Below are 12,964 nucleotides of genomic sequence, written 5' to 3'. Positions count from 1 at the left end.
GTTGGGAAAGTACGAAGAATTAAGTTTCTAAAGTTACAGGCTTCCTTGATTAACTATCAGTAGTACAGTTACTGGTGAGGAGAAAAAAAAGATGGAGAAGGAAAAAAACAACTCTTGCATGTTTCTGGTCCCTTCTATCTCAGGAAAAATATACATACACCTTATATGAACCATATACTCTATTTAAAAACAAAAGAAACCCGCAAAGTCTTCATAAAAATCAGAGATGCTTCTGATAATCTGATTATAAATATTTTTTCAGAAGAAACCTCCAGAAGCGCAAAACAGCAAACATCGAAGATAAGAAAAATCAGTTTATTTTAGTGGCTCAAGGTACCAGTACCCTCAATCCAAACCTGTTCTGGTGATAAGAGTAAAGTCCAAGTGACTGTCCTGAATTTTATCCAGGTGTTGAACTTGTCTCATCTAGTTCACACCAGCAGGATGAATTAGACCACACCAGCAGAAAACTGTCTTCAACGTCATTTAAGAAAGAAAGGTGGGAATGAGAGGAAATGGATAAAGCAGTTTTTGACAAGTAAGAACACTGTTTTCCTGGTGCAGACAAGGGCCTAAGAAGAAAACCTGTGTTAGTGAAACTGATTTTTAAAAAACAAATTCCATTATCATGCTATTTGTATAGCATGAAAGGAGCCACTGCCAAATGACACCCACAGTATGCTTGGGATCTTGCACCTTTTATTGTTTTTCCAGTTGTCCCATCCATTTCTTCAAAACTATGTTTGGTTTATCTAAGGCTCTTAAGTGTCCTGAGGGAAATCAATCAGTTTTCCATTGCCAGGAAAAAAATGGTTACGTACTTGTTTGGTAACTGTTGTTCTTCAACATGTGAAGCATATAGCCATTCCACTTCAGGTGGTGCATACCAGAGTCGGAGATTTTTTTCTCCCACAGCAGTACCCATTAGGGCAATGTACGTGCCCTGTTGTGCTTGTAGTGCCAACTAAGGGTATAGTGGGCGGAGCCCACCCCAAATTCCTTCACACCAGCAGCCATATTTTTGACTCCGATGTAAGAGGGAAGGAGGGTGGGTCATGGAATGGACACATGCAACCTATCTTGAAGAACAAGTTACAGAACAAATATATAATTTTTTTCTTCAAGTGTTTACACGTGTCCATTCCAGGTGACTCACAAACAGCATGAGATCAAGGAGGTTATCAGAGTCTAGCTGAACAAGGACAGCAACACAACTCTCACAAACCTAGCATCATCTTTTGAGGCTTGGGAGACAGCATAATGACTAGTGAAGATATGAACAGATGACCTAGTTGCAACCTTGCAAATATCACTGATGGCTAAGAAAGCAGCTGATGCTGCTTGCAGTGTGATGAAACTCTCAGGTGTAGAAAATGTAGTGATATCATAGCACAGTAGAATACAGGAAGAAAACCAGGAGGAAATTCTCAAGAGGAGAAATGAGTTGACCCATCATCTGTTACCAAAGGAGATGAATAACTGACAAGACATCTAAACTGCTTAGTCCTGTCCAGATAACAAACTAATGCCCTGTGGACATCCAAAGTATGGAGTTTTTCCTCATCTTTATGAGAGTGAGGCTTTGAAAAAAAGGTTGGTAAGTATATAGACTGATTTCAGTGAAAATCTGATACCACTTTAGTTAGAAATGTAGGGTGTGGATGTAAGCAGACCTTACCTTTACAGAACACCATATGGGAGATGGAGGATCAGCAACTAAAGCCTGAAATTCTGTTTTGCTACTACTCAAAGTAATAGCCCCCAGGAACACTACCTTAACTGAGAGATGAGAAAAAGAGCAACTGGTCATAGGCTTAAAAGGGGGAAGGTCCCATTAAAACTGACAAAATCAATTTTAGATCCTATGATGGTGTGGGATCTCTTACAGATGGGAAAAGCCTGAATCTAACAGTAGTAAGGTTAGAAAAAACAGATGTTCCTTCTATAGAATAATGGAATATGGAAACAGCCACCAAGTGAACTCTCAGGGAACCAACACAACAGCGTAGCTAGCGGGGTGCGGGGAAGCAGCTGCTTCCCTTCAGCACATTTTCCAAAAGCGGCGCCTGCTGGGCCGGTGCTGGGGGCAGCATGGCTGGATGAGCCATGGGGGGGGGGAGCGGCAGGTGCGGCCAGATGAGCTAGAGGGCCAGTTCCTCGGCCATCGCACCCCACACTCAGAGCGGCCCCAACATTGCCGCAGCCACCTCTTGCGGCAGTTCAGGGCTTGGCAGCCAAGCACTCCCTGCCCCTTGCTAATGCGGCAGCAGCAGCATCTCTCAGCAAGGGGCTCATGGCCCAGTGAAATATTCCACGGCCCCTGCATCCCATCACAGCGGGCGGGGGGAGGCGAAAGGACCCCTCAGCCTTTAAGGCCACCTGGCTGGCAAGCCCCACGTGGAGCGCACCGAGTACCGGGAGTGGGGCGAGCTTGTGGATCTGGGCTGGTGTTTACCCCTGACAGCGACAGGAGGGTCAGGGCCCAGCTTGGCCCAGCAGCGCCATGGAGCAAGGGTCGGCCAGCGACTCACAAGCTGGAGCTGGGATCCGCCCGCGGCGTGGGACCGGGATCAGCCGGGGACAGGCAGCGGCGCAGGACGGAAGGTGAGCGGTGGGGGTCCAGTGCCTTGCACTGGGGTGTCTGGGCGAGGGGCTCCTTGGGGCCAGGTCGGCAGGGCAGGGGCGCAGGCCACGCTGTCTGGATGGGGGGCCCTGGCGCAGCGCAGGAGCCTGGAGCCCAGGGTGGGGGGGATGGGACCCCGCGGGTGGGGCTGGGCGGCGCAGCCCAGCAGGGGACACCTGCAGAACGGGCTGGGCAGGAGAGACTCTCCTGGGACCACAGGGGGATGGGGGTATCCGCACTCCCGGGAAGCCTGCAGGAGTCCTGAGCTGGGCCCCGGGGTTAATCTGGGGGGAAATGGGAGAAGCCAAGGGGGGCGTGGCCAGAGGAGGAGCCAGCAGGCACCTTTTTTATATTTGCTCCCCCTACACTTAGAACCTGGCTATGCCACTGAACCAACAGAGTTCTTTTCTGTTAGGTGAAAAGCAGATAATCCAGAAGAAAATACACCTCTACCTTGATATAACGCGACACGATATAACACGAATTCAGATATAACACAGGAAAACAGTGCTCCGGGGGGGAGGGGCTGCGCACTCCAATGGATCAAAGCAATTTCGATATAACGCCGTTTCACCTATAACGCGGTAAGATTTTTTGGCTCCCAAGGACAGCGTTATATCGAGGTAGAGGTGTATATGGAAGCCTGCAAGGGAGGGGTAACTTCTGCTGGGACCACATAGAGAATCTTCTCCATTTCATGAGCAGGGTCCTGTGAAAATTCCAATTTCATGAACTGTGCAGAAAATGCTAAATTAGTTCAATATCACTATTTTTCCAACAGCAGAGAGGTAGAAGTGGGCATTCATGCAAGCCAGTCTTGTGATTGGTGTGGCTTGTAGTGTGTTCTGGGTAGTAGCGGCACTAGCTACTGTATGTCACATAAACCAGCTCCTGAATCCCTCCCACAAACTACTGTTCTGACATGATGATGCTGCCATATGCTAGGAACCACACAGAGCACAAGACTGGTGCACATGGATGCTCGTTTCCAACTCCCTGCTGTTGGAAAAATCACAGCAGTTTGGAGGGGACTTGACAGTCATGCATAGTCCACAAAATTCCATATTTTACCATTACACTACCATGAATTTAAAAAAAAAAGTCATGATTTTCTCAGGGTCTATTCATGAGATAAGTGCATTTGGTGGATGGCTTTCTGCTATTTAAAAGCATGTTTTGAATTTAAAGGAACAGTCCACTTCCTGGGGAGTTAACCAAGGACAAGCCTTATACATCTACTAATTGTCAGGAAGCAGGGAGGACAAGTCAGAGACAATGGCTTCATCAGGAGAAGGTAAGGAAGTGTTCAGTGAGGACATCACAGTATCAACCTGTTCTGATGCCTGCTGAACCTCCTTATCACATGGGCCAGACACTGGATATTTAAGTTCCACCACTTACCGAGTACTGGGATTGGCACTAGATAGAGTGCTTGGACAGAGACTTAGTAGTAGCAGGTGCAGGAGATGAGGACCTAGTGTCTGGAGGGACACCCTGAGGATTCCAAAAAAGCTATTACTGGATCTGATTTGGTATTAGAGACCAACCCCAAAGCATCCTATACCTGGACCTAGTCCAGTGAGAATGCCAGTGCCAAGACCTCAACCAGTAGAAAGGGAAATCTAAGACCTCCTGTAATGAGTGTGTATGTTCCCACCTCCGACTCCAGGGAGGAGTAAGTACAATCAGAAAGCCAAGATGGTGCAGTATCAGGCAGTGCAGCAGGACATTGGGACCAGAAAGCACAAGAAGTAGATGGTAACAGGGGAAGAATTAGCAGCTTTCTTGATGATGGTGCTATTTGTCTTCTTGCTAAACAGCACAGCTTTTGGCTACCATCAGTATCGATTAGAAGGCAGAAGCTTGCTGTGAATTGGGGAACAGAGAGGGATAGGAGGGGAAGCAAAGGGAGTTACTAAGACTCAGAGAGAGGAAGTAGCCAGCTCCAGGATGAGAAGGGGTATCCCAGCAATTCTTATGCCAGTTCCTCAGTGGCTGGCAAATACACACCTGCCCTCCCTGGACTGGGTATCTCTATCAGGAATGGCTGGACGGTCAGACTGGGCTGGACGAGGGACTACATGAGTGACCATCTCTCCCAGCCAGCCCTGTGTGGTCCCTGCACACTAACCCCAACCAATGTAAAAGAAGAAAAGGAGAGAAGAGCTGTTGCTACCTGCTCCCTGGTGGTAAACCTGATCCCATGCACCAACACAACCATTCCAGACCCTCTTCCAGATCCTACTCCAGCCTTCACAAGATAGTATGGGGGCAGAAAACATTGGGGGCCAGAAACATACATCAATCCTTGTAATATTTCCATTATGTAGGTGCTAGCCCTCACCACCTCCCAGTTCCACCACAATGGTACCAAACACTGCGTAGCCCCTCATGGTGCCAAAGATGAAACAGGTACCAATGCTTGCATTGCATGAATGGGCAATGCCATACCTCAATGTCTTGCAGCAACGATGAGTATGGAACCAAGAAGCAAAGCAGGTCCCTCAGGTGTCATCTGTACCGAGAGGGAGAGATGCCCCAAAGCATTCACTGAAAATTAAGTCAATGCTGCAAAAGATCCTAACAACTCAGTCAGTCTCCATGGTACCAAAGGTGGTGCCGGATACAACAACTCTACATTGCTAGTCAAGTCTGTGATACCAGGGAGTTGCCTAGCTGGGCCTGGAGATCTAACCTCAATGCCCACCTTTTTCCTGTGTGATGGTGTGGTCCTAGCCCTCATGAACGAAGAGGACTTATCTAGCTAGAAGAATGTGAACTGCCTGATTTTTTCTGCCATTTGTGCAGTACCAGAGAAGGAGAGTGGCATCTTTTCTCTGGTGAGGTGATACTGCCAAGTCTAATAGTGCAGTCCTGGGTGGATTAAGTCTGAACTCCTGTGTACTGAGTGGCTGGGTTCCAAGTGGAGGCATAAAGCAGTTTCCATGAAGAGGTGTCTAAATCTTACTTCCTGCAGAGAGGTGGGCCGGGGCTCGTCTCTCTCTGGGGCGGTGGGGACCCACAAAGCCTCATTAAATTGGGTAATAGGTCTTGTGGGGAATTAGTCCGGCTGCAGAAGTCATCCTCTGCGGCCACTGTTAGCCCAGGCCCTAGGTCAGGGTGGGGCACTGGTGAGTCAGGCGCTCAGGCCCTCAGGCAGGGGCTGAGCAATAACAGTATACAATACCAAGCCCAAGCCCTAGGTCAGGGCAGGGCAATGGTGAGTCAGGTACTCAGGCCCTCAGGTAGAGTCTGAGCAACAACAGTATATCAACAGTAGGCACAGGCCCTAGGTTCCAAAGTGCCTGTGAGAGGGGGAGACTGCCACCCAACTTGTGGGTGGCAGGGGGGACGCAGGTCCTGACACTCCACTGCATCCCAGCCCTGGACTCGCTGCTGTGTCAGCGGAGATCCTGTCCGCAACACACCGACATGGGTTCTGGCAGTGCTGCAGCCAGAGCAGGGTCGGCTGCCCCCGGGATACTTCTAGACTCCCCTTCTTGAGGTACCTGGGTCAGGGTGGTGTACTCAGGGGCATCCAGCACTATGGGTTCCTTGGAATAGCTGGCAAAGGGTAGACTCGGCAACTCTTTCTGGTAGCTGGCATAGGGCAGGCTCGGCAACTTCTCCAGGTAGCTGGTGCAGGGCAGCGCAGGCCAGTTCTTGAGTTTACTGCAGGTCACTGGGGTTTCCCAATCACGAGCTAGGACAGAGGCATCTGGCATCCCCAGCAGCTGCTCTCGGTAAGCCCTGAGGCCAGGCCTTTATACTTCTGGGGCAACGCCTGACTCTCTAGGGGGCGGCTCAGAGTTCCCTGGCCCCGCCCACTCTGGTGACCAGAGGAACTCGTCTCTCTCCAGGGCAGCAGGGAACTACACTGCCTCACCACACTTCACAAGACTCAAACCCTTGCAGATAGAGTACCTATATCTAATAGGTCCTCCCCTCACACCCGAAACAATGAGAGTGAGGATTTCTGACTAGCATAGACTTGTTACAGCCAGAAAAGCACTTAAACCCTGGGGACTTAGGCATGCCACAGGACAGAGCTTGAAAAGCTCCAACAAAAACAAACAAAAATTTGCCAGAAGCAAGTACGCTAACTAAAACTATATACAATAATAATTTTTAGAAAACATTATCTCATAAGAGAAAGAGAAAGGTGTGATAAGCACACACATTCCAATTACCATGGTGAGAAGGAAGTGAGGAGGATTGAGGCAGCCCTGCCCTTTGTACCTTAGGCTAACAGGCTGAGAGCACATGCACCACCCTGACAGATATCAATATGGGGAAAAAATTTACTGCCTTGGGTGCACTGGCACACACACACATTTGAAGTGAAATGGACATGTGTAAGCATTCGAAGAACTTGGATTTTCAATTTTGCCGTAAGTGTACGAAGTCTTATTTTTACAGTCTTTCAAATCCAACTATTACATCCTCAAATCTCTCTCTTATTGTGGACTCCTTGATTTCTGTAGCGGTTTATAAGTTCTATAAATTCCTCAGAGTAGATAATGGAAATACAGAACTGTGAGCCAAAGATGGTATCAACTGGTTTACAAGTGTTTTTTCCTCTCCAAGCTCACTCTTACTTTTTGGCATTTGCTTTCCCAGAGCCTTACACACATTTTATTGTTGATCCTGCATGATTCTCAGGACACAAAAATCATGCCATCCATGTCAGGGTATTCCTCTTTCACTCCTCTTCTATTTCTAAGGGGTAAGGAAAGTGTTTAACCTAGGCCTGGTCTACACTGGAAAAATAAGTCTGCCAGAGATGTGAAAAATCCACACCCATAAGCGGTGTAGACAGTGCTAGGTCGACAGAATTCTTCAGTCAATCTAACTACTGCCTCTTGGGGAGGTAGATTACCTGTGTCAGTGGGAGTTTTAAGTGTAGACAAATTCCTAGTTTCACCAATTGTAACTGCATGGTAAAATCTGAAAAAGGCAAAATGTTATTAGGCAAACTGGAACCTGGCTAGGATTGACAACTCTACTCTAGTGTAAAATACAAGGAATTCTTGGAGTAAGCACTCCAAGGGAGGGTTACATACACATCTACTTGTCAGTACTTTTCAACAAGGTTCTGTGGTCAGGGATGCAATTCCTACAGCATAGCTCTGTGCAAGGTCATGAAGGTTAACTTCTGCTACACATGATCCTAATTCTCTATCCTGGGTCCAAACAGCCATTTGTGGGGTTCTCCAGGTGGTGGGGGAGAAGAAAGAATGAACCTTTGACTGGAAAGCGTATCCCAAAACAGCCTATTATTCAAGGTGGCTAGGTTATCTAAAAGGACACTGCACCTGTATGATTAGAAACTGATGCCCCAGAGAATCCAGACAAATGAAGAGACTGATATATGGAAATTAATATTTCCAGATATATGGAGGCTCACTGGATGCACATGCATAGCACTTCTGAAGGTTTACTTTTATCAAGATAATTGTGAACATCTGTACTTACAGGCCTTCTTCTTTGATAATCTCCAGTAGCACTGTGTGTGTTGTCTTGGACTTGCGTTTCTCATCAACTGGAAGACAAAAGACAGATCTAATTTTTGGCACTTTAAAAGTTGAAAGTACTCATCATCAACTTCTTATTCCTCTATTCCTCTAAAACTGCCAATTTTGCCTTCTCCACAAATAACTCAGTTTTCTCCCAGCTCCTTAGACACCCCTGAAAGCATCCCTCTCTTTCCACTTGATATTTAAGGTTTCCTGCCTCCATATTTGTTCATTCCCCAACAGCACTAAGGGCAGGTCTACACTACAGGGCTCAGTCGACCTACGTTACGTAACTCCAGTTACGTGAATAACACAGATCTAGTCAACATAGCTTAAGTCGACCTTTTGCAGTGTCTACATCGCATTGGGTCGATGGGAGAAACGTTCCTGCCAACTTACCTTAGGCTTCTTGTTCCGGTAGAGTACCGGAGTCAACGGGAGAGCAATCAGCAGTCGATTTAGCGGGTCTTCACTAGACTCGCTAAATCAACCCTCACGGATTGATCACTGCGTGTCGATCCCCCGGTAAGTGGAGAGAAGCCCTGAGATGTGCCCCCTGGGCAGCTGCCCCTTAACTTTTGTTAATTCTTGATCTGATAATTGGACCATGAATCAGAGATCGGGCTCACTTCTCTGTTTCATTGTCATAAACATTCCCTGACCCCCAGACCCTAATAAACCTGCCTCTTACAGCTAGTTTACAGGTGACCATGCATTGGGAAAAAGCCTCATTTTCTAAGAGCTGAGGATTGCTGTACAGTATTATGGGGCTAACTCAAGCATACATACCTGAAGATTTGTCAAATGATCTCAGCCTAGTTCTTAATAAAGCTTTAGCCACAATATCAGATGCCTTCTGGTTCTGTAGTTTATAAGTAGGAAATACCCAGCTTGACTACGCAGGGCTGTTCAGAAGCTTAAAGTTTAATTTTGGGAAACATGAGATATTTGTACTCCCAATTTCGCTCTCACTCTGTGCTTTTAAATTCCCCTGTAGCACAAGGCCTAAATTAGGCAAGAACATATTGGTTTTACTCCTGCAAATAGTGTTGTTCCCATGGGCTGGCAAGACCAGTCACACAAAACTAATGCAGTCCTGAGCAGTTTCACTCTAACTCTCAATTTTGATCACCTCTTCTAAATCTGAGAATATTCCTAGAGAGAGGTACTTAGGACAAGTCTACACTTAAAATGCTGCATCAGCGCAGCTGCTATAGCACTTTAATGAAGATGCTCTAAGCTGACAGGAGAGACTATTCTCCCATTGGTGTAGTTAATCCACTTCCCTGAGAGGTGGTAGTTACATCGGTGGGAGAAGCAGTGCTGGTTACATGGAGGGTTAGGTCGTTATAACTAGGTCACTCAGGGGTGTGGATTTTTCACACCCCTGAGCAACAAAATTATTCCAATATAGATCTGTAATGTAGACCAGACTTTAGACATTCAAATCTGAGCCGTAAGTCACACAGCAATGACTTTTCAGCTAATTAAAGAGTCAGCCAGTGCTGTTCCTAAAGGGAGGATGAACCTCAGTTAGAAGAATGTTGCTGGTGATGAGGAAGGAACAAAAGGAAAGATCCTTGTTTACACTGAGGAGATCCCTATCATGGGGGTGTGACAGGCCCTTTGAGGCCCCCTGCTGGAGGTCTTGAAGTCCTAACACACCCTGCCTCAGGAAAGGAGCAGTGAAAGTGGGTCCCCCTAGGCTGCCTAGAAAGGCTGCAGGGCCTGAGCAGGTCAGTTGCTAGCTGGGACCAGAAGGGTGAGGAAGAACTGGAAGACAAAGTGACTCTCTAGGAAGGCGGCCTGGGAAAGACCCTGCTCAAGCAGGGATAAGACAGAGAGAACCCAAAGACTGTAACCCTAAGGTAATGGGCGAAGGTGATGGGACTCAGTGGGAAGCAGCCCAGGGAATACAGCAGCAGCAACTATTAATGGAAGCAGTACAAGGCTGCTGTTTATAGGGTTCCTGGCTTGGGACCTGGAGTAGTGGACAGGCCTGGGTCCCTGGGGAAATGGCCTAAGCCCTGAGAAGGGCTCAGAGAAGCTGGGAACGGATCACTTGATAACTACCTGTTTTGTTCATTCCCTATGGAGCACATAGCATTGGCGACTATCAGAAAACAGGATACTGGGCTAGATGGACCTCTGGCATAGCTGTTCTTATGAGATAGGGCTGAAGACCCTGGACAGAGTCAACCATTAGTGAAACTTTTGTTACTCCAGAAGGGGACTGAATTTAAGAGATGATCTGACTGGACAGCTAGGGCAGCAAGAACACAAAGTCAAAGTTTTGAGGGCGAAAGCCCTGGAGGCAGTGCTCTACAACAGGGCAGGGATGAACTTAAAGCCAGCCAAGAAGGGGGATGAGAACACAGCAAAGAGGCAGGGTTAAAGACACTAACAAGAGCACTGTGATATGCCCTTGATACCCCAGAAAGTGTTCATCCATTTTAGACTGTGATATGAACTGAGGGCTGAGGCACTGAAGAGCTGCCCTGCAACAGCTGACAGGGCACCAGGAGCAGAAAAAGAGTGCAGGATCATACCCAGGTGACAGGAGGCACTCACAAGAGGTGAGTGCACCCCATCACAATCCCCATGCAACTACTCCCAGAAGTGCCAAGGCTAAAAGGAAATGGAAACAAAGACAAGAGCCACAAAAACACTGGTGTTTACACACTTACCCTGAAGTCTAAGTCTAGCTGTATCCAAAGGAAAAAATACTGTCATTGCAGTCACACTGCCCTGAAAAATGACAGAACAGTTAATTAGCAATTTTTTTTATATCTGTCTTTAATGAGTTACATACACAATCATTACAAGTTTCTCAGAAAAATTACTCCACATAATCAAGAACTAAATTATATTCTTTGTTAAAAACTGCTTAACAATGACCTTTTGTTTACCCCTCTAAATTCTGTTCCCACTCAAAATCAAAATTTGCTGAATAAAGGTAAACATGCATATCAAAATTTAACAGAAAAAGAAAATGAACCCCACAGACACCAATGACTACTGGAAACTTTTGGTCACAGGGTTAGAGAAAAGGCTTTCAAACATGATTAAACAAATTATAAATAAATTGAAATGACTGCGAAACTCTCCTTTAGCATAAGTTTTTAGAAGTCTGATGTCAGTAAGCAGATAAAAGAGCACCAGTTTGTTTCTCCATTCTCACTTCTGCCCTACCTATACAAGACTGATAAAAGCTTATGAAGGAGGAATGTTAAAATTACCTGGCATCCATTCCTCTAAATTAGTATCAAAACAGTGCCCTAGAGCATAATACAAGAGACCATTGTGTTATGGGAGGTGCTGCCTTCTAAAGAAGACAAAATAGCAGTTCTCATGCTCATTAAAAATTCAGATGCAGTTTTTGCAAGTCAATCCCAGTGCTTAGCCAAATTCCAATTTAGGAAATTACAGTCTGCTTCCATAAAGTTCACCATGTAGTTTTAATTAGATATAGAGGGTGAAATCTTGGCCAATATTCTCTACTTCTTGTGCAGCACAGTCGTTGGATCCTGTAAACACAGGCGCCGGTTTCTAATTTTCCACAGGGGTGCTAAACCCCAGCTCAGCCCAGACCCTGACCCTAACTCCACCTCTTCCCCCACGCCTCCACCCCCGCCCTGGGAGGGAGGGGAGGAGTTGATTGGCAGGGGGCAGCTGGTGGGCGGGAAGAGGCAGGCTTGGCTCCTGCTGGGTGCTAAGCACCTGCTAATTTTTCTGTTAATTTTTCACCCATGCTTGTAAATATGGCAATGTGTAAATATGTCTCCTCCCTCCACAACCTCCACTATTTGCCTCACCACCCTGTTGAATCTTATTTTTAAGACTGTAAGCTCTTTAGAATGGAGCAGTCTTTTACTGTTCAGTGCCTAGCACAACGGGGCCCCAACTCGGTTGAGCCTCCAGGCACTATTGTAACACCAAGACTCATAAAGTGGCCTGTAAGTATCTTCTTCTCCAGCTCCAGCCTCATAGCTCACAGATGATCTGTAAACAATGAAGCAACAAGGAAGAAAGCAGAAATTCCCACTTGAATCCAAGTGATAGCAACGGGGATTTTTTTTTTTAATTTTTTTTCTATAATGTGGCTCTGTGGTAAGCCAAGAAAATGTTTTTTGCCTGTGTGAAAGAGAGTTGTTATGTCTGGGTTATTCTGTGCACTCAATTTTGTATTATGTGCTGAACTCATATCTAACCTTGCCCATGGCAAAGTTATGTATTCCAGTCAGCTATCCTGCTCAGGGAAGGTGCTTGACCCTTAGCTGAAGGACTATCAAGAGACAGAGTCATCAATTTTAAATTCTCTCTCAACTGCTAGCCCAACTCTGCAGAACAGATTATCCACATCATCATCATGATGGTGGACCTGCAGCTTTCCAGGGGATGTCTACACTACAGGTGCTACAGCAGCACAGCTGCAGCGCTGCTGCTATGCTGTGGTAATGTAGACAATAATACAGCAACAGAAGGAATTTTTCTGTTGCGGTAGTAAATACACCCCCTCAAGAGACGGTAACTATGTCAATGGAAGAATTCTTCTGTCAGCCTAGTTGCATCTACAGTGGGAGTTACATAAATCTAACTATGTTGCATGAAGGAAGAAGTATTTCACAGCCCTGAGCAACGAAGCTAGGTTGACCTACATTTAAGGTGAAGGCCAGGGCTTACTCTGGACACAATGGCAAAAATAGAAAGAGACTGTATTTTAAGGGGTTCCTTCTCTGAGCAGGGGCACGTATCACTGTCACATGTAAGCTGGAGGTGCAGAGGAGGGAGGGGGGGGAGAGAGAGAGAGAAGGAGGGACTCTGC

The 12,964-nt window shown here is 46.6% G+C and overlaps 1 protein-coding gene across 6 annotated transcripts in view; it reads right to left on the bottom strand.

The window, feature by feature from the left end:
• The window catches only part of SLC25A17 (solute carrier family 25 member 17), a 254,591-nt gene that overhangs the window by 24,698 nt on the left and 216,929 nt on the right, over positions 1–12,964 (bottom strand). For 3 of the 6 annotated variants that reach the window (XM_050917525.1, XM_050917533.1, XM_050917538.1), the window contains exons 2-4: positions 11,973–12,141; positions 10,827–10,887; positions 8,099–8,165 (exon numbers count right to left, since the gene is read on the bottom strand). In XM_050917525.1, the coding sequence (XP_050773482.1) occupies positions 8,099–8,165; positions 10,827–10,872 (113 nt within the window). In that variant the 5' untranslated portion in view covers positions 10,873–10,887; positions 11,973–12,141. The remainder of the gene's footprint in view (positions 1–8,098; positions 8,166–10,826; positions 10,888–11,972; positions 12,142–12,964) is intronic. The other 3 variants (XM_050917514.1, XM_050917518.1, XM_050917522.1) reach the window with 1 other exon arrangement.

The sequence above is a fragment of the Gopherus flavomarginatus genome, chromosome 1 (genome assembly GCF_025201925.1).
Source record: "Gopherus flavomarginatus isolate rGopFla2 chromosome 1, rGopFla2.mat.asm, whole genome shotgun sequence".
NCBI lineage: Eukaryota > Metazoa > Chordata > Testudines > Testudinidae > Gopherus > Gopherus flavomarginatus.
This window is presented reverse-complemented; position numbering and strand designations above follow the sequence as displayed.